The 23,887-nt window shown below is 39.1% G+C and overlaps 2 protein-coding genes across 2 annotated transcripts in view; one reads left to right on the forward strand and one right to left on the reverse strand.

Moving 5' to 3' along the window:
• Nucleotides 1–4,654, forward strand: part of LOC126190432 (mRNA export factor Gle1-like) — a 114,736-nt gene extending 110,082 nt beyond the window's left edge. Inside the window, exon 12 of the mRNA XM_049931021.1 lies at nt 1,883–4,654. Coding sequence (XP_049786978.1) covers nt 1,883–1,993 — 111 coding nt within the window. The 3' untranslated portion in view covers nt 1,994–4,654. The remainder of the gene's footprint in view (nt 1–1,882) is intronic.
• Nucleotides 4,655–11,831: 7,177 nt separating this feature from the next.
• LOC126162575 (uncharacterized) lies at nt 11,832–20,778 on the reverse strand. Its single transcript, XM_049919170.1, has 2 exons — nt 20,674–20,778; nt 11,832–13,481 (listed from the first exon to the last, which is right to left on the reverse strand). The coding sequence occupies exon 2, from the start codon at nt 13,231–13,233 to the stop codon at nt 11,833–11,835; it is 1,401 nt and encodes a 466-aa protein (XP_049775127.1). The 5' UTR covers nt 13,234–13,481; nt 20,674–20,778; the 3' UTR covers nt 11,832.
• Between the last annotated feature and the right edge of the window lie 3,109 nt (nt 20,779–23,887).

Raw genomic sequence — 23,887 nt, forward strand, 5'->3', positions numbered from 1 at the left:
GAGATAAGATTGGAACCACTTTACAGCATTTCCACTTACTTCGTAATGTTTTATTTTAAATAAAACAATGCTGTGATTTACACGAATGCCTTTGGCAGATCAGAGAGGACACTGCCAGCGATCACGAATGTTTTATTCAGTGTCCTGCTGTGCACAGTGTATTAAAGCATGAGACATGTGTAGCTACTCTGCATCAAGAATGGCTGAAATAAACTTCCTGGCAGATTAAAACGGTGTGATAACTCAAACTTGGGGTTTTGTCTTTTGCTAGAGAGTGCTGTATCAACTAAGCTATCCAAGCATGACTCACGACTCATCTCTACAGCTTTACTTCTGAATTTTAAACTTGTGGGCGTAGCATTCCTGGAAGAAAGGATATTGTGGAGAGCTGGCTTAACTACAGCCTGATGGATGTTTCCAGAATGAATTTTCACTCTACAGGGGAATGTGCACTGATGTTCTATCTTCCAGGAATGCTAGTCCCACAAGTTTTGCAGGAGAATTTCTCCTGAAGTACGGAAGGTAGGAGATGAGGTACTGCCAGAAGTAAAGCTGTGATGATACATCACGAATCACGCTTGGGTAGCTCACTGGTAGAGCACTTGCCCGTGAAAGACAAAGATCCCGAGTTCTGGTCTCGGTCAGGTACACAGTTTTAATCTGCCAAGAAGTTTCATATCAGTGCACACATTGTTGCAGAGTGAAGATTCATTCTGTTAACAGCTCTGGCTGTGGCTAAGCTGTCTCCTCCATATTATTTCTTCCAAGAGTTCTAGTCCTGCAGATTTTTCAGTGGAACATCTATGAAGTGAAGTGTGGAAGGTAGGAGATGAGGACTGGTCGTGAGTCATCTTTGAGTAACTTGGTTGGTAGGCCACTTGTCCAACTTGGTTGGTAGGCCACTTGTCCACAAAAGGCTAAGGCTCTGAGTTCAAGTCTCAGTTCGGCACACAGTTTCGATTTCCAGGAAGTTTTATGTCAGCACGTACTTCGCTGCAAAGTGAACATTTATTATGACAGAAATATTGTTTAAAGTGTTGCCAACGGCAAAAATCACAGGGACCTTGATCGGGTGACCATTAAGGTTAGTAGATTGTACTGCTTGTGGTGTCAGTATCATGTCAGATACTTCATGAATCTGTACAAGGATGTTTGTGCAGTGTGTATTTGCCCCAGATTTGTTAATCTACTGTCAGTTATTCATAAATGTGTAGAAAAAGAGTCTGGACAAATTGGGCCTGTTTTATTTTGCTCGCTCAATATGTAATATAACAGCTGTTAACATAAACAGTAGACATGAAATAGAAGTTTGCTTGGTTGTGTAATTAGTGTTATAAGATGTGTACTGAAGGTTTCGTGTGCTTGTGGAATGTAGAAACTTTTATTTTACCAAAATCTGTAACTGTTAATCACAGGCATTTGAAATGCACTCAAAAGAATTAGAATATCAGTTTGTGAATTCATATTAGGTTTTTTTATAGTTCATTGCTCAATTTTATTAAACACAGGCTTGTGATTACATTATTGTATTATTAATATTTCAGGCTTTTCTTGTGTGATTTATTAACCATTGTTTTTGCCTGACATGGTGTGGTAGAGTATTCATCAAAATATTATTGTGTACAATCAGATTTGCCTATGAGCAATTATATGGCTGTCATTATCTTGTTCTGACAATTGTGGAACTGTAAGCTAACCCTAAAAAGAATATTAACAGAACCTTAGTAAATGTCCTTTTGCAGATGGTTGTCACGTTAAGAAAAAAACACTTATTGTAATATCAAAGTCTCAAGTGCACATTATTAGTTGCAATAATTTGTAGAAGTTGGTCTTCACATTGAAGCTGCAAGAACTTAAAAGCTTTCTTGTGTTCTGTTTTTAGTTGTCAAGTTCTGGAGGACCTGTAGCCCGTTTGGAGTCATTCTTGCAGAAAATCCTCAAAGAAAACCGCATTCCACCTCCTGTGGGCCAGCTGCCACAAAACTTTTGGTAGATTTATATCCAGAAGACAATTATACTTACTTTTTTCGTGAGTGTTTTCACTTTTTGCGATCTCATAATTCAAAATTTCATAGTTTGGTCATGATGAGACTGGTGATTGAGTGAAAGCATGTTGAGCAAGATCATTTTTACTGTGTACTCTACAGGAACATTTATTTTATGATTCTGAATTGTACTTAAACCTGTTCTACAGACTGGCTATTCGAACGAATGTAAACACAATCAGTAGTATTACTTTGAACTTGTTTCATCAGTGATGGTATGATCTGATGTATTATGTAAATGAACGTTTTGTTTCTTGTATGTTGAACATTTACAAATATTTTCCCGAAGTATTTGATGACGACATGTGATTTTGTACTGTTGATAAACATTTAACTTGAAAGGTACGTGCTATTTTGATGTTTCATTCTGTGTATCAGTGTGACTTTCTTTTTAATTGTTAGTTGACTTTTGCCATTTATTTTGTGTTATTGTACAATATGTTATGAAATTAATGTACTTTCAGAGTGTGGATTGTGTGTGTGAGATGCAAGGGATTTTTTTATTATTTAATGTCAGAAATGAACTGTTGTATCACTTCACAAATGTTGTTTATTGCATTTAATTTAAGCCACAAGCCTTCTATCATCAAGTAATATACTTATGCTGAATCAAACAAAATCTGATATTGCACTTTGAAAAAATCTGATATTGCACTTTGAACTTGCATAGTAATCCTAGTAATTTTCTGCAGGCCGCATGGAAATATTGGATTCGACACTCCTGTCATTCTGCTGTATGAAACAGGAGCTTATTAATTTTAGCAGTGTAATCGTGCAGTGTTAAGCCACGTGGGATTTCAGAATTTTCTTTTATTAGTATTTTCTCTATGTAGGTATTATTTTCTTGAGAAATTAATTTAATTATTTATGGTCATATAACTCTATTCAAAGTGTATTTTGTTTTGAAAAATATTAACATTGAACACAAAGATCTGGTTTTACAGTCCCAAATTAATTCCACATCATCTACATCTGGAGGTACTGAAAAATCACATTGTTTTTCATGTTTATGATGTGGTTGCCTTTTTTGCTGTGATTGTGTTCTCTCCTTCTGCCACAGAATTCCTGAAAAATCAGAATTTAGAGCTTGTGCTAGAGCGTCAGTTCTATTTCTTGCCAGGAAAACTTTCAATAGAATTATTTATTGTATTTGACTTTAAAAACTGTGCTGTAGAAGGTGGCTGTATCTGCTAGGTGAGCACTTAAAAATGGATCCTTTCATAAAATGAAATGAACAGCAATCACAAAAATTCAAAGAAATAAAAGGCAGTCAAAATTTCACAGTTTTTGACTGTGTGCTGCTTCGTTGAGTTTCTTCTGCAGCTTGTCATGCAGAAGTTATGTGCGTTGAGGTACGTCCAATGAAACATACTAAGTCATATAGCTCAACTTTGGAGTGACAACATTGGCTTGTTTTTATATTATTAATTAAAATTCTCACTTGAATATTAATTATCAGCTCTTATAGGCAGAACTTTCCTATTTGGGATTTAACACATACTGTAGCATGCTATTATATCCCCACATTTTTGATTACATTATCAAATACGTACAAATGTTGTTGTAACGCATATTTGAGTTAATTGTGATTTGTGAGCTATAACTTTGTAGTGCAATGTGTACAGTACTACAGCATTAATGGTGAAATCTGCTGTAGAAACTAATAAAAAGTCAATTGCACACTGATTACATTGTTCCTGAGACTATTGTCTGTGTTGAGAAGGTGAATGATAACTAAAAGCAATATAGTTATGTTGATTTACGAGGTGCATTCAAGTTCTAAGGCCTCAGATTTTTTTCCTAATTAACTACTCACCCGAAATCGATGAAACTGGCGTTACTTCTCGACGTAATCGCCCTGCAGACGTACACATTTTTCACAACGCTGATGCCATGATTCCATGGTAGCGGTGAAGGCTTCTTTAGGAGTCTGTTGTGACCACTGGAAAATCGCTGAGGCAATAGCAGCACGGCTGGTGAATGTGCGGCCACGGAGAGAGTCTTTCATTGTTGGAAAATGCCAAAAGTCAGTAGGAGCCAGGTCAGGTGAGTAGGGAGCATGAGGAATCACTTCAAAGTTGTTATCACGAAGAAACTGTTACGTAACGTTGGCTCGATGTGCGGGTGCGTTGTCTTGGTGAAACAGCACACGCGCAGCCCTTCCCGGACATTTTTGTTGCAGTGCAGGAAGGAATTTGTTCTTCAAAACATTTTCGTAGGATGCACCTGTTACCGTAGTGCCCCTTGGAACGCAATGGGTAAGGATTACGCCCTCGCTGTCCCAGAACATGGACACCATTTTTTCAGCACTAGCGGTTACCCGAAATTTTTTTGGTGGCGGTGAACCTGTGTGCTTCCATTGAGCTGACTGGCGCTTTGTTTCTGGATTGAAAAATGCCATCCACGTCTCATCCATTGTCACAACCGATGAAAAGAAAGTCCCATTCATGATGTCGTTGTGCGTCAACATTGCTTGGCAACATGCCACACGGGCAGCCATATGGTCGTCTGTCAGCATTCGTGGCACCCACCTGGATGACACTTTTCGCATTTTCAGGTCGTCATGCAGGATTGTGTGCACAGAACCCACAGAAATGCCAACTCTGGAGGCGATCCTCCAAAACAATTCTCTCCACTTTCTCGATCATGTCGTCAGACCGGCTTGTGCGAGCCCGAGGTTGTTTCGGTTTGTTGTCACATGATGTTCTGCCTTCATTAAACTGTCGCACCCACGAACGCACTTTCGACACATCCATAACTCCATCACCACATGTCTCCTTCAACTGTCGATGAATTTCAATTGGTTTCACACCACGCAAATTCAGAAAACGAATGATTGCACGCTGTTCAAGTAAGGAAAACGTCGCCATTTTAAGTATTTAAAACAGTTCTCATTCTCGCCGCTGGCGGTAAAATTCCATCTGCCGTACGGTGCTGCCATCTCTGGGACGTATTGACAATGAACACGGCCTCATTTTAAAACAATGCGCATGTTTCTATCTCTTTCCAGTCCGGAGAAAAAAAATCGGAGGCCTTAGAACTTGAATGCACCTCGCATATTTAAAGTTCATACAAGAAAGAATTGGGTTGCTCTTCAGTTTTGTTGATAACAAGATGGCAAACAATGTACACAAGACTGAAATTTATTGTACATCTTTATATTATTAGCAGTTTATATTATCATCAGCGTCAATTAAATAAAAAAAATACTGCTGTGAAATGAAGAGTACGTAGTGTAGAATATTTAATTTACTTAAGCATTGAAATGTCAACTTTTATCTAGAGTACACACAGCAATTTGTTGTATTTCACCTTAGATACTTCTGAGGTTTGTTATGATGTTATTTCAGTTGATGAAATGCCCTAAGAAATATTCACTGTATTTGTGTGCCTGTATGCATTGTAAATAATGGTTTTAAATGTAAATAATTTTGAGGTAGATGATTTGTACAGTTCTAATAAAGCATTTGATGATGAATAACTTATCATCCTTATTAAATCTGTTGTTTTAACAACTGTTCGTTACTTCCATAGAATGTGACTCCCAATTGGCCTATAGCCATGCAGCAGTGCAGCACATCTATGTAAGTACCATTTTAATGGCTATTCTATTATGAATTTTGTTAATATTGATTTACACAAAAAATTAAGATATAATTAAATGATTGAAACATGTCAACAGTAGAAAACAATGTGTAGAGTAATTGTATGATACAAAATACCTACACACCACGTACACAGTATCTCTAGATAGATGGATCACATATAGTAAAGAGATTGAACCTAACATTTATTAGAAGTCCTCTCTTTTGGGTTGTCAGCAAGAGTATAGCCGATTCTGGAAGAGGACCAATTGCCTTAACCAATGCTCAGATAAAATATTTTTGTTCTCCTTGTCTTTGGTGAATGAAAATAGTGCAGGGTATCGGAGAGGTCCCTGTACCCCTCTTGACTTTGTATGATTGGAGAAATAAATAGTTGTTTTATTGGTATCCTAGTTTCAAGCTGAGCACAGGCATTTTTATCAGTGTCGTATTAAGTTGTGAAGTGATGGCTGATGTGAGCAGACACAGTTATAGTGTTGAGGAGTGAGTAGTGGCATGTGTGTGGGTGCATGAAAATCCATAGACAGGGCAAATAATGACAGAGATAGTGGATGCATTTAGAGATTTCCAGGCTGTGTCAAAGATAGTGGATGTAAGAAAACACTAGAGAAAATGTGCCTCTGTTGCTCAACTGAATCTCTCCTGTGAAATCTATTTTCAAATTGAGCAGCTGAACATGGTTAACAATACAATTCCACATTAAAAAAGATCTGGCAATGAAAAAAAAGATAGACCATTGTTTATGAATGAATTATTTTAAAATGATATGGAGCAGTTACAGCCTGCTGTGCTTTCTATCAGTTTCCAAATGTCATGTCTTGTTTAAGAGTATAATTTCCTGATGAATTTGTGATATATCACAGCCCACACTGGGGGAAATATTGTTTTCTGGCCTAAAGGAAATCCCCATTACGCACAAGTGTTTCCACCAATACTGAAATAGCCATTGTGAAGCTTGATCCATATCATTCCAGGCAATTCAATATGGATAATATTAAGTCCCATGTCGCTCAACATCAGTAAAAGACTAAGACATGCACAAAAATGTTGTCTTTTGAAGCACAACTTCCGAGATGTTCCCCAAGACATTGACGAGGACATGGAGATAGATCTCTCTGTAAGGCATGGTAACACTCGAACAGATCCTCTGGTTACATAGCTTTTATATGAAGGTGCTCCAATATACATCATCATATTTTGATCTACGGATGTATGGACTTTTGGATGCACTTTAGGTGATTCACATCATCTTTATTGCATACTTCACACAATGAAAATTTCTCCAATCCTGTTCAGAACAGGTTGGTAGGAAATTCCCCATAATTTAAGCATATGCTTTTTTTTTTTGTTTGCCGACAGCCATAATCCAGTCCTTGTGAGATCCTTTACTATAGTATCTGCCAATTGTTTCTTGCTTTTTCATTGAATAACAGTATGTTCTGGTAAGAAAGCCTATCATTTAATATTATGCTTAAGTCCATTTCTCGTTTGTTTAATCTGTCCACTATGTCATTTATGAAAGATGAAAAACATTATTGCACCCTGGTATCTGAAAGGGGGGGGGGGGGGGGGATCATCACTATTCTTAATTTCCTATTCATAATTCATAGTGACTTTGTTAATAATGTCTATAACTATATAAGTATAGGTGACACTATTTTATTCAATTTTTGGTTTTTTGAAACTCTTTGGTAAACTTCAGGAATCAATTAATATCACCATACTGCTCCGTGAGTAAGATCTTCCATTTATTACTGCTTTCCTACTTGTGATAGCTTCCGCATACTAGGTTGTTGCCTGCTTGGGTGGAGAGTATAGTGTTGTCAACAGGTTTTGATCTATCTGTATAGATCTGTGTCAAACACAGGCAGATTATACTGAGCAAAACATTGTTTGCAGCCTTCAAATTTGAAGAGTCTTGTCATAAGATTTTCTTAAAAAGGAATATATTTTATATTGCTGTGTTTTATTATCATACAAGGTCCACCACGTAAGCAAATTCATAATCTGTGGCTTTCTTCCATTTCCACTGAAGTTGTTGAAGTCTGATGAATACTTTATTATCTCTTGATTAAGGGGTATCTTGTCTGTGGGGTTTGTCTCAGTAGGTTTGTCTCAGTATGAATCTATTCACATTTCTTTTCTCCTTGTACTTTTTGGTGGTTCTACTGTGTCAACAAGGATATCATTCACAGGTGTGGATTGCATGGATCCTCATAATTAAACCAAATGTGTGACCACTTAGCTCGTGATATGTGAGCAGAGTGTTATGAGTTATATTTAACTAAAATTATTTTGTGTTGGTGACCTGTGACACAATTTCAGTTTGGAGGAGAAAAAAGTATGTTCTTTTAATTGAAGTTTCAACAGTGCAGAAGTTTCCTGCATTTGGTAACACCATAAGAATATACGTTTTGACGAATATTCAATATATAATCTTAAGGATTTGTTGCTGTAAATTCAACTAAAATGAAAATATAGTACAGTTCTTCCAGGATACATTGATTCCAGTTGCATCTTTGCATGCTGAATAGTTTGTGAGCTAAATGAAATGTAAGATTAGGGGTTGAAACATAGCAAAGTGGGTTTACTCCACTTGATAAACTACTACGCCTTGAAATAACTGATTTTCTTTCTTGTCTTTATCCTGATTCCAGTTATACATGCAGTGCACAAACCATGTGTGCACAAAATTGTCAAATTGTTGTTTATACAGTATTTTATGTAATCTTATTATCCACCTTACACTGTGCAATCTGCTGATTCTAATGGTACCGGTATAGTTGGTTTTCCACAAAACTTTTACAATAAATTCATGACTGAAATTATTCCCAGGTCATGTGATCAGGATAATTGTGTGAGCTGATAACAGTTTATACAGAAAAAGATGTAACTGAATAGATAGCCCTAAACTGACTCTCTTGATAATCAGTCTAGTTTGTCAGGAAAATCAGTAACTTAGAAATTATTTATAATTTAAAGTTCAGACACACCAAAAAATACTTTGATCAGATGAGCCCTTAAGCTTGTTTATTTCCTAGATTTAACGTTACAATTTGGTTACCCTAATTTTTTTTTGAATTTTGGTTACCAAAATAACCCACAGATTAAGAAATCGTGTAAATTAAAGAAATTATGAACCTCAAAATTTTACATGAAAATAAGTAATCCGCCATGTAGGTATACAATGCATCAGTCAAACAGCACCTTGAACTTCAATATTTCTCTTATCATTTAATGTAGAGTTAAGGAAGATTAATGGGCTAAATAGATTGACAGTACTGTTAAATCTGTGTCTTGCATTATTTTAAACTTAACAAAATATTCATACACCTGTTGTTATGTACCTCATCCAGACAATGAATCCTCAGTCCATATTAAGCTAGCATCTAGTCAACGTCACTGCCAGTCAGCTGAAGTGTTAAAACCAATTTTAGTATAATTCAGCTGAGCAACAACTCAGTGTCATTCCTCTCATTAACAACACACAGTTTCCACTTCACTGTGAGTCTCTCCTTGGAAACTGTCACAACAACACCAGACTGTAAAGTGTCCGTGTCTAGCTCTCAACCAGTCAATTTCTCAATGTTAAAGTCTGACTTAGTCATTTTATTAATTTTTCCATGTCAACAACATTAACATCTACGTATTGCTATCTATAGCTACATACATACTCTGTGATCTTATCTTCATGGTTCTTAGGTAAAATGAATGTTGGCAGCAGTAGAATCATTCTGCAGTCTTATGGAGAACAACAGTGGTCCTATCACACTTCCCTGAGGCACTCCTGATGATACCCTTGTCTCTGATGAACATTCACCTTTGAGGACAACATACTGGATTCTATTACTTAAGACTTCTTCGAGCCACTTACATATCTGGGAACCTATTCCACATGCTTGTACCATCATTAACAGTCTACAATGGAGCACCATGTCAAATGCTTTCTGGAAATCTAGAAATATGGAATCTGCATGTTTCCCTTCATCCATAATTCACTGTATATAATGTGAGTAAGGGCAAGCTCAGTTTTGCATGAGCAATGCTTTCTAAAGCCGTTCTGATTTGTGGACATAAGCTTCTTGGTCTCAAGAAAATTACTATGTTCGAACTGAGAATATTTTCAAGGATTCTCCAGCGAACTGATGTGAAGGATATTTGTCAGTAATTTTGCTTGTCCATTCTTTTTGTCTTATTATGTACAGGAGTCACCCTATCAGCTTCAGAAAATCTATGGTTTTCAATGACTCTACGATCATAACCAACTTCATAATATTCATCTATCAGAACTTGCTTGTGAAAGTGTCCTGTAAAAATTTTGTCACTTTCCAAATTTTCATCGTTTATTGGAAGTGACTGCTTATGCTTTGTGTTCTGGATGACATGTTGCTATGAGTGATAATAAGTGTGAAAACCCATCAAATTAACTAAACACTGTGTTGCATACTTTATTTAAGAACTCGTCAACCAACCAAATCACAGCAAGGTGATGGACATCTGGTGACTTGCTACCAAGGGCAATCAAGAAACCACAGGTAAGATACCTTCCAGGTTGTGTTCCATGTGGGATATGGCAATTTTGCTATGCACCTCCATGTGCTCCTGTTGGTGTATTATTTTAAAGTAATTTTGAACATAGTATAGTAATAGTAGTGGTGGTGGTGATTATATGGAAGTGAACTCGGTACACAAGAAGATATTAGAACAGGTGATTGCCTTATGGGCCTACAAAGCAATATATTTTACTCTTAATAAATTATTTTCAAGAAATAAATTGTTCTTAACATTTAGTTTTAAGATGAAAATGAGCTGCAAGAACTTGTGAAAGAGTTCAGTTACTGCAGGAGTAAGAAAGAAAGAGTTGTCATTGGTAACTGTGCAGCACATGGTTACCAAGATGAAGTGCATGTTTGGAAACCAATAATGGGTGTGATCAGTTTGTTATATTATGTGAAGGCACTTATCCTTGAATTGAGTTGGGGGAATATTTGCACTTATGTGAACATAAATTAGGTAATGAAAAATTATATTAAAATTATGTGAACCAAGGGGCAAATGCATGTATGATCAACTGTACAATAAGTGTAATAGTTTTTCTTCTCCAAAAAAACTGCTCCTACAGTAAAAATAAAAAAGTCAATATACCGCACACTTGCAGGATCAAAAATATACAAAATGAAAAACAGGTCTGATCAAGAAGAATCCTTATTTCAAGTCATGGAATTTAGTATTTAACTTTTGAAATCTTAAAATTACAAATTAATTTTGTAGTAGATTTAACTGATTACCAACTAGTTTTCACAGTGTCACAATAATTACTTAAGTCAACGTAACTATGATTTTAATTCTGGTCTTGTATAGTAATACTAGCAAGGGAAGGTGTGACATGTGGGTCATTCATTGCTTTCGATCAAGTTTTGCAAGGGCATTCTACATTGAAAATAAAGAAACATGTTTTGGTCTTTTTGCTAGACACTCCCTAGTTTCTTTTTTTTTTTTTTTTTACTGATGTCAAAGTTGATGACAGAAAATCATATTTTCAATGTTACACATCATAAGATCATTTAAAAACAAATATTTTTATTAATAGAATATGGGGTCCAAAGTTAATAATGTTCAACTTCATTAATGTTTTTGTATTTTCAAGCTATAGCTTGGCCACCCATCATTCTATGCGTCTAGCAAAGCAAGGTCAGCAGTTGAGGCATTAGACTACCAAATCACTAGCCTGTGTTTGATTCTTGGTGACGGCTTTTCTTTCATCCAATATTTTTTTTGGTGTACATGATAATATTTTGATAATTGCAATACTTTTCTTCGCCTGTTTTTTGAAGTAGAACTTCTGGAGGTATGATTAATAACACTGTTCTACAAAAAAAAAAACTTTTTTTCTATTTCTGATAAAAAAACTGTTTTTGGTTTTTTTCTATCAGGGATAGTTTATGAGTAATCGCAATTTTATTTCTCTTTTCAGTTTCTGATATAGTGCAGCAAACGCGAGGTGAAATTCGACAAACAAATGCACATCTTTATGATATTATAAGTTCATCACATTAATTGAGGGTGGAATCTAACATATAACACAGTAACCTTTGTGTATACACTTTGAAGCATTTATTTGACATGAGAAATTACAGAAAATTGACAAACAATGAACCACTGCCTTGTAATGCACATCACTTTTATCTCTTGTATTGTGAACCTTTCTTCTCTCGAATGATATTCCAGCAATAATCTGGTAACATAGAAGGTACCCACTTCCCTTCATAGTGCCTTTCTATGGTAGAAATGTCTTTATGAAATCTTGCCCCGTGTTCATCCGATACGTCACTACAACTCTCTGTGAAGTAGTCCAGATGAGAGTCCATCATATGTACCTTCAAAGACATACTGCACCCCAAATCCTGATATGCTTTGATCATATCCTTCACCATTGCTTTGTAGTTAGCAGCTCCTCTTCTTCTGAGGAAGTTTTCCGACACCATCTTGAAACAGTCCCATGTGGTTTTTTCTTTATCAGTTAAACATGGTTCAAAATTTGCATCTTTCTGCATCTCCCTGATTTGTGGACCCACAAATACACCTTCCTTTATTTTTGCAGCTGAAAGACGGGAGAATTTGGTAGCTAGATATGCAATCCCACAGCCTCTTGGATCCATGGCCTTCACGAATTGTTTCATCAGGCCAAGTTTGATGTGAAGCGATGGAAGTAGTATATATTCAGGAGCTACCAGACTTTCACGTTGTACATTCTTTTTGTCAACTTTCCATCTTCGCCTAGGCCATTTCTTTTTCACGTAGTGAGAATTTCGGTCTCGACTATCCCACTCGCAAAGAAAACAGGCATACTTTGTGTAGCCTTGTTGCATTCCCAGTACCATAGTAATTACCTTGAAATCTGCACATATTTTCCATTTGTGTTCATTGTATTTTAATGAATTTAGCATCCTTTGTACGAATTCGTAATTCTCTTTTGTCAAAGTAGCGTAATCTACTGGAACAGAGGGTATTTTATTTTCGTTATGGAGCAAAACACCCTTCAGACTTGTTTTCGATGCATCTATGAAAAGTCTCCACTCCTGTGAAATATAAGTGAAGTTCAGCACTTTCATCAGGCCAGCAACGTCATTGCAAAATGTCAGTGCTTCGTCAGTTGAAAAATAAGAAATAAAGGCATGTTCTCTGTGCCTGAACGCACTGATTTTAATACTTTGGTGCAGTAGATTATACTCTTGTAATCTTGAACCAAGCAGCTGCGCCTTTTGTTTACTTAGTCCTAGATCATGTACTAAATCATTTAAATCTGCCTGTGTTAACAAATGTGGCGATGACTCACTTGTGCAGTGATATAAAGAATCATCATCTGTGATTTCTTCAGTACTACTTATTTCACTGTCACTCGGAATTTGACCTCGAGCTCTTGAAGGTACTGGAAGGTTGTTGGAATGCTGCACTGGCATTCTCGCTGAAGGCAAATCTGGGTAAACAATGTGCCTCTTCGACATTTTGTTTGTAAAACCCTGAATTTTTGTTAGACAGAAATAACAATCAGTAACATGGTCCTTAGGCTCCCTCCACACCATGGGAACAGCAAACAACGCCACATTCTCTTTACCTTTCCACCACTGAATTAGTTTGCAGTAACATGTAGCACAACAGAAATGTGGTGCCCATTCTTTATCTTGGTCTCCTACCTCTACTCCAAAGTAATGTTTGTATGCTTTCTTTATGACTTAAGAAATTTTCTTCCTATTTCTGGCAAAAGTGAACTTCCCACAGATGTAGCAGAAGTTGTCCGGCTTATATCGACATCCACGACGACGTGGCATTTCTGCAAATTTAAAAATACCACTTTGGTTATACACCTGTATTAAATTAATAGTAGGGAACTAGAGGAACGCTGATGTGTAAAAACAAGCAGTCGTTTTACCTTCAACACCAGGCTCAATCAGTTTACACACAGGAACTAAAAAATTCACTTGTCAGCCAAAACACCCACTTGTTAACACTGACACAAATTGGGGCTAACACCACTGTTGTAAACTCGATGCACCTGCCCCTAGGAGGCGTGAAGCTTTACTGCTGAGGCAGCGACCGGCTGTCGCCGTTCGAGTTAATGAGATGTTTCAGGTGGTCTTAATGACATAGGTGTGGCGGGGGATAACCTAATGATATCTGATTCTTCCCACCTGCTGTTGCACAAGAAATTATCACGTTCAATCACTACTGGATGCGGCAACATACCCGTATTTCTCTATAATGTCTCTGCGTGTGCCATGAATTGTGAATATACATATATACATATTACATAAAAAGTATCCCTGACAATGATATTTTGTTTACATATTTGAATTTCCCACGGTAACATCGTCTAGAAGCACATACTTTAATATCAGAAATAGAACCCATGTCGAACAGTGTAATCAAATAAGTGTATGTTATGTATTTACAGTTATTTTCATGGTGGTACGTAGTACAAAAATACACCTGAAGTATATTATTGCAAACTCCTAACTGATTGTCTATTTGTGAGTGTTCTGGCCACAAGTAGAGCGAAACTTATCACAGAGATAGGCAAAACATAAATATTTCTTACACATGTGGAATACAGGATAAAATCTTGCCACAGTGATATACTTTCTGGTACATTGCTCGCGGGAAACATAAATGATTCACATTGCTAAATACAGTTCTATCAGATATCAACACATTCATGCACGCACAACTCACACACACACATGACCAGTCTCCAACCTCAGAGGTTGGACAGTGAGCAACCGCGCATGATGGGAGAAGCAATCTGGGTGGTGGCGGTAAGGAGGCTGTGGTGGGGTGGGTAGGGGGAGGGATAGCAGGTTAGGGATGGGAGATGATAAAGTACTACCTCTGGGGGCATACAGGGATGTGGTGGGGCAGCTAGGAGCAGTTGGGTGGTTAGACAATAGGAGGAGGGGCTTGGGAAAGGAGAGAGGCAGAGGAGGGGAAACAAGACCATTGGTGGAATAGAAGGCTGTGTAGTGCTGGAGTTGGAACGAGGAAGGTGCACCTGGGTGAAGGACAGGGAATAACAAAGGCTGATGCCAGTAGGTTACAGGAGCATAGGATATATTGCAAGAAGAGTTCCCACTTCAGCAACTGGGTGGTCCACCTGTCTCTTGACCACAGTTAGTCAGTGGCCATTCATGCAGACAGACAGCTTGTTACTTGCCATGCCCACGTAAAATGCATCACAGCGGTTAGCATTAGTTTGTAAATGTACTAACCACCTACACCTACACACTTCCAGCTGCCACCCATTCCATACCTGGAAGTCCCTTCCACACTGTCTAGCCACCGATGACAGTTGCATCTACATCTATACTCTGAAAACTACCATGAAATGCATGGCAGAGGGTACATTCCATTGTACCAGTTATTAGGGTTTCTTCCTGTTCTATTTGCATATGGAGTGTGGGAAGAATGAGTCTTTGAATGCCTCTGTACCTGCAGTAATTTTTCTTATCTTATCCTTGTGGATCTTACATGAGAGATATGTAGAGGGTTGTAGTATATTCCTAGAGTAGTCATTTAAAGCCGGTTCTTTAAACTTTTTTAATAGACTTTCTCGGGATAGTTTATGTCTGTCTTCAAGGGTCTTCCAGTTCAGTTTCTTCAGTACCTTTGTGACACTCTCCCACAGATCAAACCAACCTCTGACCATTCATGCTGCCTTTCTCTGTATATGTTCAGTATTCCCTGTTAGTCTTATTTGGTAAGGGTCCCACACATTTGAGCAATATTCAAGAACCCATCACATGAGTGATTTGTAAGGTATCTGCTTTGTACACTGATTGCATTACCCCAGTATTTTACCAATAAACCAAAACATATCACCTGCTTTACCCACAACTGAGCCTATGTGATCATTTCATTTCATGTTCCTATAAAGTATAACACCCAGGTATTTGCATGGGCTGGCCAATTCCAGTAGTGACTCATAGTCATAGGATACTAGGTTTTTGCACTTTGTGATGTGATGTGCACAATTTTACATTTCTGAACACTTAAAGCAAGTTGCCAATCTTTGCACCAATTGTATCAAGCTCTCACTGAATATTAATGCAGCTTCTTTCAGACAGTACTTCATCACAGACAGCTGCATCTGCAAGAGGTCTGAGATTACTATTAATATTGTCTGCTAGGTCATTGATGTTAAATGTGAGCAGCAAGGGTCCCAATACATTTCCATGGGACACACCTGAAGTTATTTCTACATCTAATGGTGACTCTCCATCTAAGATAATTTGCTTCTTTCTCCATGCCAAGAAGTTTTCAATCCAGTCACAAATTTCACTTGATACGCCATATGATTATATTTTTGACAATAAGTGTAGGTTATGTACTGAGCCAAAGGCTTTTCAGAAGTCAAGAAATACTGCATCTATTTGACTGCCTTGATCCAAAGCTTTGAGTATGTCATGTAAGAAATATGTGAGTAGGGTTTCACATGATCAATGTTTTAGGAATCCATGGTGGTTAGAACTGAGGAGGAGATTCTGTTCAAGATTCCTCATTATGTTTGAGCTCAGAATATGTTATAAGATTTTACAACATATCGATGTCTAGGGTATTAGACGGTAGTTGTGGATCTCTACTAGTACCTTTTTTGTAATCTGGTGTGACCTCTGCTTCTTTTCCAACAACTGGGCATGACTATTTGTTCGAGGGATCTATGATAGATTATAATTAGAAGAGGGGCTAACTCAGTTGTGAATTCAGTAGAGGATCTGTTAGGGATTCCACAAGACCCTGGAGCTTTGATCAGTTTTAAAGAATCGGCTGTTTCTCAACACCCCTGACTCGAACACCAATTTCAGTGGTACAAGGATTAAATTGGAGCAATTCTCCAGGCTTTCCATCTGTAAAGGAACATTTGAAAATGGATTAAGCATTTCAGCTTTTGCTGTGCTACCATAAATTTCAGTTCCTGTCTCATTCACTAGACACTGGACACTAACTTTGGTGCCCCCTAACAGCCTTCACAAACAACCAGAATTTCTTTGGTTTTTGTGAAATATCATTTGGCAATATTCAGCTACTTTAATCACTGAAGGCATCATGCATTGCTCTCTTGACAACCAAACAAGTTTCATTCGGCATCTCTCTATCTGTAGCCCTACACTTTGTTTTACACCTATTATGCAGTAATCTCTATGTCTACAGAAGTTTCTTTACAGTGTATACCATGGAGGGCCCTCCCATTATGAAATGTTCTACTGGGTACATATACACTATGTGATCAGAAGTATTCAGACACCCCCAAAAACCTATGTTTTCCATATTAGGTGCATTTTGCTGCCACCTACTGCCAGATACTCCAGATCAGTGACCTCAGTAGTCTTTAGACATCGTGAGAGAGCAGAATGGGGCGTTCTGCGGAACTCAGGGACTTCGAATGTGGTCAGGTGATTGGGTGTCACTTGTGTCATATATCTGCATGCAAGATTTCCACGCACTTAAACATCCCTAGGTCCACTGTTTCCGATGTGATAGTGAAGTGGAAATGTGAAGGGACACCTATAGTACAACAGCGACTGACAGACCGCCGACAATTGAATAGGATTGTAATGTGCAATAGGCAGACCATCTATCCAGACCGTCACACAGGAATTCCTAACTGCATCGGGACCCACTTCAAGTACTATGATAGTTAGGCGGGAGGTGAGAAAATGTGGATTTTATGGTCGATAAGCCACACATCATGCTGGTAAATGCCAGACAATGTCTTGGATGTAAGGACTGTAAACATTGCACGACTGAACAGTGGAAAAACATTGTGTGGAGTGACAAATCACAGTACACAATGTGGCGATCCGATGGCAGGGTGTGGGTATGGGGAATGCCTGGTGAACGTCATCTTCCAGTGTGTGTATTGCCAGCAGTAAAATTTGGAGGCGGTGGTGTTATGGTGTGGTCCTGTTTTTCATGGAGGGGACTTGCACACCTTGTTGTTTCGCATGGCACAATCACAGCACAGGCCTATACTGATGTTTTGAGCACCTTCTTGCTTCCAATTGTTGGGAGAGCAATTCAGGAATGGCAACTGCATCTTTCAACATGATTGAGCACCTGTTCATAATGCATGGCCTGTGGCAGAGTGGTTACACGACAATAACATCCCTGTAATGGACTGGCCTGCACAGAGTCCTTGCCTGAATCCTATAGGACACCTTTGGGATGTTTTGGATGGCCGACTTCGTGCCAGGCCTCACCAACTGACATCGATACCTCTCCTTAGTGCAGCACTCTGAAGTATGCTCTGCCATTCCCCAGGAAACCTTCCTGCACCTAACTGAACATATGCCTGCGAGAGTGGAAGCTGTCACTAAGGCTGAGGGTGGGTCAGCACTGTACTGAACTCCAGCATTACCGATGGAGGGTGCCACGAACTTGTACGTCATTTTCAATCAGGTGTCTAGATAGTTTGATCACATAGAGTATACATCTTTCTGCTTTGTTAGTTGTACTTCGATAATCGTTGTTGCCACAACCACTTCACGGTCACTGATACCCGTTTTGATGCAGATATTCTCAAAGAGGTCAGGTCTATTTGTCCTAGGGAGTTTTTAGAGAAGGCATTTAGAAATGTTTCACAGGAAGTCTTATTTCCACCACTAACAAAACTGTAATTTTTCCAGTGAACTGTTTGACGATGAAAGTCTCCGAAGATGATTACAGTATGATTGGGGAACTTGGGTACGACTGAGCTGAGGTTTTCTCTAAAGTTTTTGGTTACATTATGAGATGAGTCTTGGAGGCAACAGAAGCATCCAATTACCATTTTATGCCTATCCCTGATACTGAGTCTTGCCGAAACAGTCTCACATGCAGCTTCAATTTTTATCGCAACATATTAGAGGTTCTTGTCTACTGCAATGAATACACCACCTGCATTTCCCATATGCCTATCCTTTCGATATATACTATCATTTTCCTCTAAAATCTCACTGCTATTGATTTAAGATTTCATCCAACTTGCTATAATTAGTATTATGTGAGCTTCTCTGCTCCTCAGGAGCACTTCAAATTCTGGCACTTTGTTACAAATGCTTTGGCAATTAACAATTAAGATTCCACCTGTGGAGGTATTTTTCTTTTTCAATCTTGCACTGATACTTCTGTATTTCCTACAGCTATCATTATCTGAATTGCATAGTGTGTCGCCTAATCTAAAACATCCTTGTGTGCACTGCACACTGGGTCAATTACCTGAGTAGCACCTTCTGATATGTAGTGCACACCTGACTGATTTAGGGAGAGCCTACAGTTCTCAACCCTATGGTGCATGTCCAGAAGTCACAGCCTATCTTGTCACAGAAACTCCATGCACAAGGTTGGTCTTCTCAACCTTCTCTGCCAGCTGCTGGAGTGACCCAAGTATGATCTCGGAGCCCAGATCACAGGCATCATTTGTTCCAACATGCGCCAGAATGTGCAGCTGGTTGCACCCTGTTCCCTCAATGTCTGCCAGAATAGTTTCTTCAACATGTTGAATGAGGCCCCCTGGCACACAAACTGAGTGCACCTTGTGTCCTTTGTTGTCCTTTGCTGCCATTTCCCAAGAGGTACCATCATTTGCCATGCAGTTGAACTGCCGACAATTAATAGACCCTTAGTCTTTTGCATTTGCCTCCTCTTGACACCAGACAGAACAGGTTTCCCCAAAACAGGTGAAGTGAGTCCCATTGGCTCAATTTCAGTGTAAGACAGTACCTCATATTTGTTGGTTAGGGGGTCATTATAACACCCTGAGTCCTCCATAGTTCCTGTGCACCCTGTAAAGGACACCTAGATCTACCATTTACATGCCACTCACAGTCAAATGGATAAGTAATGATGGATCCTGTACTTTCTGCAATGGAGACAGGATCCACGGGAGAGGATAGTACTTAAGATACCTCTGATATCGGTATTGCAGGTACATGACTCTCAGGAGCTCTTTCGACAAATTTATTCACAGCAACTGCCAATCATTTGACAGTTGTCTGTGCAATTTACAGCTGCTTATGAACGTTAACCAACTCATCTAGTGTTGAAGAACAGCTTCACAGTGGGGCTACATTTTGGTTGGTGCAATGTATTATAGGAAAGTGAACAAATAACTTTAAATTTAGCCCACTAATTGTCTTTTAATCCATTGAGCTAAAAAGCTGCAAATTTCAATTTTATAGGAAACAGATACACAATACAAGATTTCTATTAAGGCAACACGAAAACATGTCGTGAAAATGGCTTGTTTTCTAAAACATTTTGAGGTTAATTATCATTGTTAGCAAATTCAAAAACAGAGCTAATTTATGATAAAGGTATATAATATATAGGGCTACTACTGTTTAGGGGAAAACTGGATGTAACAAATATGTTTGTTTGAATACCTGCCAAACTAACTAAATCACAAGTGCCGAATTACTGCAAATTAACCATAGATTATGCGAAAGACAAGGGCAGCTTTCGAAAATTCTCAAAAACACACGTGAAATTCAGTGGTGATGTATTTTGTGCCAGTAACTGTGAGCCACAAACACTGATTTGCTTTGAAATGGGTTACATATCCAAATCACTCATAGCACTGAATTTTATAACTGTCCAAGAATTCTCAAAAGTAACCTACTTCTCAAGTAATTCACTATGAAGTTAGAGAATGATTATTTCGAACAATGATAGGCCTTGTAGATAGTTTTCACTGGCTTACTGTCGGATCATGTTGTGCAAATTACACAATATTTCCTCAGAGCAACTGTCAGACATCTTCAGGTGTTCAGCCTTGCTGGTGGGTAGGTACAACTGACGGTATCCACATGTTGATGCCCCATTTTCTAGAACATGCACACAGAGAATTCGCAGGCATGGAAATTGTGAATGCGCAATAATTTGTAGATGGATGGTGCCATATTCAGACTCCCTGTGCTGAAAATCGCAGAGCGGCTCTCTTGCACGTGCACTGTATGCTGTGTTTGCAAACAGTGAGGCCAGACATTACTCACCAACAACCTTAGTAGACCAATGTTATGACAGGTCTGTTATTGATGAATCTTGATTTTTGCATCATGATTTAATAGCAGCCAATGCAGGTTCCACGCTGAGCTCAGTTGAAATCCCACATCCCTGTTGATGAGATTATCAGCTTGACTATTTACAGCATTGAAGACTATTTACAATATGAGGTGCGGCTAGAAAAAAACCGGACTGATGCTGGAAAAAACATTTATTTACAATTATTTACAATTTCATGTTATCTCCTTCAATGTACTCTCCTCCTCGGTCTCTACACTGCTCCATACGAATTTTCCAGTGTTCATAGCAATGCTGCAGATCATTTTCGGTAAGTCCATACATTACTTCCGTCGCTTTTTCTTTTACTGCTTCAACAGTCTCAAATCTAGTTCCTTTCAAAGCTGACTTGACTTTAGGGAAAAGAAAAGAGCCACAGGGGACCAAATCAGGTGAGTAGGGTGGATGATCTAAGATGGGAATGTTGTGTTTTGCCAAAAACGTCTTCACTGACAACGCACTGTGAGCTGGGGCATTGTCTTGGTGAAAGATCCATGACTTTTTTCTCCACAAATCGTTCCGTTTTCTCCGTACTCGCTCACGTAGGGTAGCCAGGACGCTAATGTAGTAATGCTGATTCACTGTTTGTCCCTCTGGTACCCAATCAATGTGCACAATCCCTTTGATGTCAAAAAAAAAAACAATCATCATTGCCTTGAATTTCGATTTTGACATTCGTGCTTTTTTGTTGTTGTGGAGAACCAGGAGTTTTCCAATGCATCGATTGGCGTTTAGTTTCGGGATCGTAAGTAAAAAACCACGATTCATCGCAAGTAATAACATTTTGTAAGAAGGTGGGATCACTTTCAATGTTTTCCAGGATGTCAGAACAAATCATTCTTCGGCGTTCCTTCTGTTCAATTGTGAGACACTTTGGAACCATTTTTGAACACACTTTGTTCATGTTGAAACTTTCAGGAAGAATCTGCCTAACACTTTCCTTGTCAACTCCTGTTAACTCAGACACTGCTCTGATTGTTAAACGGCAATCTTGTCGAACAAGTTTACCGATTTTTTCAATGTTTGCATCAGTTTTTGCTGACAATGGTCTGCCAGTGCGAGTGTCATCACTGGTGTCTTCGCGGCCATCTTTAAATCGTTTAAACCACTCAAACACTTGTGTTCGCGATAAACAATCATCGCCGTACACTTGTTGTAACATTACAAACGTTTCACTTGCAGATTTTCCTAGTTTGAAACAAAATTTGATGTTAACACGCTGTTCTTTCTGCACACTCAACATTTTCCGACGCACAGACAAAACGTCAACTACTTAAAACAGACGCCACGGGCAGACTGAGTGCAGGAGGCAGATGAAACTCGAGCAGTAGGCAGAGCGAGAGTCACGTGACAGGCCACGCGACTCTCAGCCTTATTGCATTCGTTTTATTGTTTCACCAGTACTAGTCCGGTTTCTTTCTAGCCACACCTCGTATATCCATCGGGAAAGCTTGAAGAGTCGCAATGATAGGCCTACTGTTCTCAAAAATTTTAAAAGAGCACAATTAAGTTTAAGCATACAATTGACAATAACAATAAGAATTTATTATGGCACTCGCAAATGTTTGAAATTTCACAACATATCACAACACAAATGGGTATTGATACAATCAATGAAAGATTATGGAAGTGACATGAACAGTAAAATATGCTAATCTAGAACTTCAGATCAGCACACAAATCTTGTACATGCAATTTCACACAAGGGAAAATTCCAATGTCGGCTTTCATATATGTAAATGAATGCACGTATTGCACGGATCTTTCACATAGCTGATTCCTTACACACGTCTTCACTGGCGTGCAAAAGAAGAACACTGCAGCATGAGTTTATCTTGGTCAAAATTGCTAAAATGTGCAGCACCAACAAAACATGTCTTCTGCCTGTTACAGACAGTGATGAGCAATCCCTCCAAATATTCCATAGGTCTCACTGAGGCCTCCACAGATTGAAAATACCATCCAACCTCGTACAGAAACAGATCTCCCATGCCTTATTTCTCAAGCCACTCATCACTTCCCAGTCTCACTGTCCAGCCACAAAAGAGAATTCCCCTCGTGGCTCAGTACCATTCACATCTGGAGCAACTGAAGCACATTCTCCATCACGCTTTCAGCCATGTCTTGTCGTGCTCTGAAACGAGGACTGTTCTATCGACTACTCTTCCCACCCCTCCCACAGTGGTATTTTGCCACACACCTACACAATATCTTCCTCCATCCCTATGTTAGTCCTGCTTCCAACCCCTTGCCTCATGGCTCATATCCCTGTAATAGACGTAGATGGAAGGCCCTTCCCATTCATCCCCCTAACACCATCTACTGCAGTCTGGTCAAACATGTCAAATAAGCCATTAAAGGCCGAGCTGCCTGTGAAAGCAGTCATGTGCTGCACAAACTAAGCTGCAACCACTGTGCTGCCTTCTATACTGTGCTGTGCTGTGCTGTGCTGTCTGACCCCATGAATGGTCACCGACAGCTGCACCACACAGTTGCCAAGCAGACTGCCCAACACAACGTTCTTCACTTCAGTGACTGCTTCACAGCATGTGCCGTCTGGATTCTTCCTACCAACACCAGCTTTTCTGAACTGCACAAGTGAGAGATCTTCCTGCAACACATCCTATGGTCCTGTAACTCCCCCCCCCCCCCTGGCATCAACATTCATTTCCATAACCCTCCTGGCCTAAACCTTCATTCCTGTAATCTCCCTGGCCTCAACCTTCATTAGACCCTGTCCTTCACCCACCATCCCCTTCCCCTCTCCCATTCCAGTGCTACACAGCTTTCTATTCCACTAATGTACCCACAGTATTGCTATCCCTCCTCTACTTCTCTCCTTTTCTGCCCCCCCCCCCTGAGGGCCCTTCCCCCCCGCCCCCTCCCCCCCCCCCCAATCACCCATCTAAGCCCCCAACAGCTCCTAGCTACCCTATGCTGGCTGAAGCCAGAGATAAATTCTGCCGAAATTTTTACAAAGGCACAGACGGTGTTTAGAAAGGATAGATTGCATGCAACTGGCGGTGGCATGTTTGTTGCTGTTAGTAGTAGTTTATCCTGTAGTGAAGTAGAAGTGGATAGTTCCTGTGAATTATTACGGGTGGAGGTTACACTCAATAACCGAGATAGGTTAATAGTTGACTCCTT

The sequence above is a fragment of the Schistocerca cancellata genome, chromosome 1, assembly GCF_023864275.1.
Source record: "Schistocerca cancellata isolate TAMUIC-IGC-003103 chromosome 1, iqSchCanc2.1, whole genome shotgun sequence".
Classification (NCBI taxonomy): Eukaryota; Metazoa; Arthropoda; class Insecta; order Orthoptera; family Acrididae; genus Schistocerca; species Schistocerca cancellata.